The following is a 6,298-nucleotide window of genomic DNA, read 5'->3' on the forward strand; positions in this document are numbered from 1 at the left end:
GTATCTAAACCACACAAGGGTTATTCCATATAAAATCATCTAGTTTTTCAAGAGTACCCCAGGGTACCACCTCCAATTTACTTCAAACTTTAACCACCCACAGCATTTGTGGAAAAAACACAATCCTGAAAATTTCAGCTTGATTCACCAAACCATTCAAAAGTTATAATTGAATCAATAAAGACTGAAATCAGCAAAATTTGAGTATCTGGAGCTTACAATAGATTTTTTTGATTTTTGACAGATTATAACTTTTTAAATAAAATAGATGATCACCAGAAATTTTTTATGGTAATAGCTTTTCACCCAAATTATCTTATTTTGCAGGTGCTTTAAACTGGTTTTAAACAATTTTTGAGTTCTTGTACCTCAAAGTTGCTAATTAATACAATATTAGACGAAGTTTTGTTAACTTTAATGTGCTACAGTTCAATACCAACAGACAAGCTGTGCTAATTTTTTGTTACTTTTGTGTACTTAGAGTAACCACTTGCGGAAAAGTTAAAAATTATGTGTTGAAATTTATTTTAGCACATGCAGCAGCCAGTTAAAATATCACTTTTTAAAAAGATATCATAAATAACATTCACTTTATAGGCATAGAAAGTAGCGTAGACAGTTAAAATATATAATGAAACTTATTACTGGCAAGGTTCCATATATAGACAAACACCAAAAAAAATTTAAAGACTTATACTCTATCTTATGACATGATTGTAGCCCTATGACTGAGGTGTATAATTTTGATTTTTCCCTGAATAAATATAATCAGTTTTCCCTAAAATAACATTGTCAGTGTCTTAACTTAATTTATTTGATATTTTTTTATAATATATATGATTAATTTATGCATATAATATAATTATAATGATATAATTTACACATGGTTATAATTTGAGTATAAAATACTTCATTTGTTTCGAGAGTTTGTAGTAAAATCTAAATTTGCACAGTCTCTTTTGGATTTTATTATTTTGGTTTTTAATATTGCAAGAACCAAAAACTAATAAGTATTGTGTATGCAGAAATAGTTATATGTATAAATAGCTTATTGATTGCATTTTAGACAGTTTTAATCACATTTGTACTTGAGAGTTTATTTTTACTGATTTTATTACTGGAAAAATATAAAAAAAATTTATTTTAGATTATAATGTTACATAATTAACCCTCAATTTTAATATTTTTAGATTAGTAAAAAATGTCAGAGAAATGTTGTGTGGGTAGAGTTTTAAATGAAGATTGTGATAAAATTTCATATTGCAGAATGGTAGGAAGAATAAGACTAAAAGATACTTATATTGAAGTTTAAATTCAAGGGATAGGATACACTTTCGAACCAAATTAGGAGATATGTTTTCATCATGCAAAAGCCTATATTTCTAGATAAGAAGCGCTTCAAAAATAATATTGTGATCCATTTAAAGTCCACAAGAAAAAAATTATCAAGGGATTGTGTAAAGTCAACATATCAATAGCAAATCAACTTAGAAGCAAACCTGGTCAAAAAGTTTGTACTAACTGTTTGAATGAATTCAAACTTGAAAAAATTACAGATAATAGTTAAGATGAAGCTGCTGAAGATTTTAGTTGTTCAGACCTTGATAAGACAGTTCTTAATAAGAGTGTGTCTTTATTGGAAATATCTCCACTCAAAAACGTAAGTAGGCGTGACAAATTAGGATATGGAAGACAGAAATTGCTAAAAAAATTGCAACAAGTATGACAAACCTAGTAGCGTCAGCATTGGGTATAGACCCAAAAGATATAGAATTGGAAATCGGGCTAAAATGTATAAACTATAATGAATTAGACAAACTGTTAGATGCAATAAAAAATAAAATTAAAATAAGTTTGAAGGAAGAAAAAGTTCAACTACTAACACTAACTCCAGATAGTTGGTCAATTGAAAATACTTGCAAAACATTTTCAGTTTCAGAACATCTCGCTAAGAAAGCTCGAACGTTGAAAAATGAAAAAGGAATACTTGCTAAACCTGTTTCAGTGTGTATAAGTAATGTAAAAGTTTATAAACAAAAACGTTTAATATTAGTTCAATTAAAAAAACTTTATCTTGAGTATAAAAAGCTATACCCTACACACAAAGTTGGATTCAGCAAGTTCTGGACTAAAGCCGAAGTTGTTCATCACAGTTGACAGTAGTGGAAGTCACTCAGTTTGTGTATGTTTTTATCATAAGAAAATGTTAAGTTGATGCGCGCTTCTTTATCTAAGAGCCATTTAATATATTACAAAGATTTGATGAAAGTATGTGTTTGTAATATAGATATTCGAAGCTGCATGTTTCATCTATGTTCTAACTGTAAATTTGAAGACTTACTTGGAAAATGTGTTTGAAAATAATGATTTTGATTTTGATGATCAGATCACATACAAATACAGTCCAAACAAGCATTATTGAGTTTATTGAAACTCTAAGTGAAACTTTTTATGACCTTTGTCACCACCACTTTATCAAAGAAGCACAATCCTCCTACTTATCAGAGGAAAAAAAAAACATGAGATAAACACACTTGTCTTATTCTTGTGGATTTTGCAGAGAACTATAGTTTTCATGTGCAAGATGCTGTACAAGGATTTTACTGGTAAGCTGATCAAGCTACCTTACATCCATTTGTGTTTATTATCATCCATTTCTGTTTATTACAAAGATGAAAAAATCAACTCAAATGTGAATGCTATTGTACAATTTCTGACCATCTTTGCCATGACCAAACAACAGTTCATTGTTTTCTCACAAAGTTACTCCCTATGATCAAAATCAAACTACCCACAATCAATAAAGTAAAATACTTAAGTGATGGTGCTGTGTCACAGTAAAAAAATTACAAATGTCTGTTAAACTTAATGTACCATCTTGAAGATCACAATATAAATGCTGAGCATTACTTCTTTGCTACATCCCATGGCAAAAGTCCATTGATGGAATAGGAGGAACTATAAAAAGAGAAGCAGCAAAAGCAAGTCAACGAGCAGCAAACGCAAACAAGATTTTTACACCAAATGAACTTGGGCTGAAAAAAGCATTATAGGTGTTAACATATTTTACATTTCAAGTGATGATATCAATAACCATGAAACTTATTTTAACCTAAAAAAACGATATGAAGAGATGAGCACAATCCCAGGCACAAGAAGCTATCACAGTTTTGTACCAGGTGGAGACAAATTATTTTCACGGAGAATATCTAGCGATACTGTCTTTGATACCCATTTGCTGAATAATATTACCTTGGCAAAAAAAATATCCTTCAAACTTTCAACCTGGTAAATATATTGCATGTTTTTACGATGATGAATGGTACATAGGACTTGTGCTTGAGATTTATAATGAAAACCAAGATGTTAATGTAAAATTTATGCATAGAAACAAGTTAAATTTAAATGGACTAATGATGCACGATCAAGTCAGTGTTGGTTCTATTTTGACAAAGTAATATGTCAAATAAATGCTCAAGCCATTAAGGGTAGAAGTGCTCGTAACTACAAACTAGCTAATAATGATTATGACAGTATTATAAGTAATGTAAACCAGAGATAAAGAAATTAGTGTACTTATGTCTCATGTGTATATACACTTCTACTTTCAAACGTAATATAACTTGCGCTATTAGGTAACCTTTTAAACTAAAAAAGCATTGCACTTAAAATGCTAAAATTATGTCATAAAATAGAGTATAAGTCTTTGAATCTTTTTTGGTGATTGTCTATATATAGTACCTCACCAGTAAAAAGTTTCATAATTTATTTAAACTGAATACGATACTTTCTATGCCTACAAAGTGAATAAAATTTATCGTATTTTTTAAAAAAAGTGATACTTTAACAGGCTGCTATAAGAGCTAAAATAACTTTGAACATATAATTTTAGTTTTTTCCGCATATGCTTACCCTAAATACACAAAAGTAACAACAAATTGGCACAGCTTGTCTGTTGGTATTGAACTGTAACACATTAAAGTTTCAAAAATTTTGTCTAATATTGCATTAATTAGCAACTTTGAGGTACAAAAACACAAAAATTGTTTAAAATCAGTTAAAAACACCTGCAAAATTGGATTATTTGGGTGAAAAACTATTAACATACAAAATTTAGGGTGATCACCTTTTTTATTTACAAAGTTATGCTCTGTCAAAAATCAAAAAAATCTACTGTAAGCTCCAGATACTCAAATTTTTCTGATTTATGTCAATATTAAATCAATCATAACTTTTATTTATCAACTCATAACTGAAATTTTGATGTTTGTATTTTTTTCATAAATACAGTGGGTGGTCAAAATTTGAAGCAAATTTGAGGTGGTACCCTGGAGACCATTAGGTGATTTGATATGGAATGACCCACAAGTTTTTGTGGTAATTCCATATAAAATCACCTAATGGTCCCCAGGGTACAACCATTTGTTTGGTTTCACATTGATAAACTTTGTGATAATAATTTTGATTTTTATATATAGATATATATATATATATATATATATAGATAGAGATATATATATATATATATATATATATATAATATATATGTGTATATATATATATGTATAATATATACATATATATATATCATATATATAAATATAGATACATATATATATATATATATATATATATATATATATATATATATATATATATATATATATATATATATATATATATATATATATATATATATATATATATATATACGGTAAGTGGTGTAGTGGTAGAGCGCTCACTTCATAGGCGAGAAGTTCCGAGTTCAATTCCCACCACGTCCCTGGTAGTACCGCGCTAAACTTGTTTCTCTGCGCAGCGGCCTTTTAATGAAATTAATCTTACCATTTCCACATCCCCTTTAATTGCTGCTTGTATTAATGGCAAAGTAGTAGTCATAAATGGCACATTATCAAGATCAACCCCAGCAGTAATTAATTCCTGTACTTTCTCAACATCTTCTTTTACTACCGCCAGCCATAATTCAATATATTTCGAATCTTGATATATAAGTTCAGATAATCTATTAAATATTGTTTGTTTAATTTCTATTTCTTCCTCTGATGGCTCTTCTGGAAAAAACATCAGTGCTAGCTTGTATTCTTCTATTATTTTTTCTCGTATATTTATATCATTAGAATTTTGTGATAACGCAATATCATAGTGCAATTTATAGTCGTTAGAATCCAATTTTTGTTTATAAAAATTAGGAATATTCTTTACAGTTTCCTTTGTGTTAAACCCATAATTAGTAGCAAAATCTCCAAGTATATGTAAATCCGTATCAATATTATCATTAGTGCTAGGAGTGGTTATAGATAAATTACACTTTACTTTTGCCATAAAATCTTGCATTGTATTTTTATAAGGATGATTTGAAAAAACAGATAATATTTTGAAAGCTTGTCTACCATAGTGTTGGGCTAATTTATATTCTCCTTTAGCAGCATAAGCTAACCCTAAATTATTTAAAGACATAGCAATAGCCGGATGAGGTTGGTCTTTAAAGATGAGTTTACTTATCTTTAAGCTATCTTCAAAATACTGAATTGCTTGATTATATTGTCCTTTAGCACTATACGCAGCTCCTAAGTTTATTAAAGAACTAGCAACTGATTGATGAGGTTGATCTTTAAAGATGAGTTTTTCCATCAATAAGCTATCTTCATACTGCTGAAATGCTTGATCATATTGTCCTTTAGCACGAAAAGAATCTCCTAAGTTACTTAAAGAATTAGCAACTACTTGATGAGGTTGATCTTTATGGATGAACTTTCGCAATTTTTAACTTTCTTCAAAGTATTGAATTGCTTGATCATATTGTCCTCTAGTATGATAAGCTGCTTCTAAGTTATTTAAAGACCTAGCAACATCTGGATGAGGTTCATCTTTAAAGATGAGTTTTTTTATCTTTAAGCTATCTTCAAAATACTGAATTGCTTGACCATATTGTCCTTTATCACGATAAGCTATTCCTAAGTTATTCAAGACGCAACATCTTGATGAGGTTGACCTTTAAAGATAAGATTTTTCATCTTTAAGCTATCTTGATAATACTGAATTGCTTGATCATATCGTCCTTTATTATGATAAGCTATTCCTAAGTTATTAAAAGACCTAGCAACATCTGGATGAGGTTGACCTTTAAAGGTCAGTTTTCCTATCTTTAAGCTATCTTCATGATACTGAATTGCTTGATCATATCGTCCTTTATTATGATAAGCTATTCCTAAGTTATTAAAAGACCTAGCAACATCTGGATGAGGTTGACCTTTAAAGGTCAATTTTCCTATCTTTA

The 6,298-nt window shown here is 29.1% G+C and overlaps 1 protein-coding gene across 1 annotated transcript in view; it reads right to left on the reverse strand.

Annotated features, from left to right (window-relative positions):
• Positions 1-4,797: 4,797 nt before the first annotated feature.
• The window catches only part of LOC136090881 (tetratricopeptide repeat protein 28-like), a 1,751-nt gene continuing 250 nt past the window's right edge, over positions 4,798-6,298 (reverse strand). Inside the window, exons 1-3 of the mRNA XM_065817857.1 lie at positions 6,058-6,298; positions 5,790-6,013; positions 4,798-5,717 (exon numbers count right to left, since the gene is read on the reverse strand). The exon at positions 6,058-6,298 is cut by the window's right edge and continues 250 nt beyond it. Of these exons, the coding sequence (XP_065673929.1) occupies positions 4,798-5,717; positions 5,790-6,013; positions 6,058-6,298 (1,385 nt within the window). The remainder of the gene's footprint in view (positions 5,718-5,789; positions 6,014-6,057) is intronic.

This window comes from Hydra vulgaris, chromosome 14 (genome assembly GCF_038396675.1).
Source record: "Hydra vulgaris chromosome 14, alternate assembly HydraT2T_AEP".
Lineage (NCBI taxonomy): Eukaryota > Metazoa > Cnidaria > Hydrozoa > Anthoathecata > Hydridae > Hydra > Hydra vulgaris.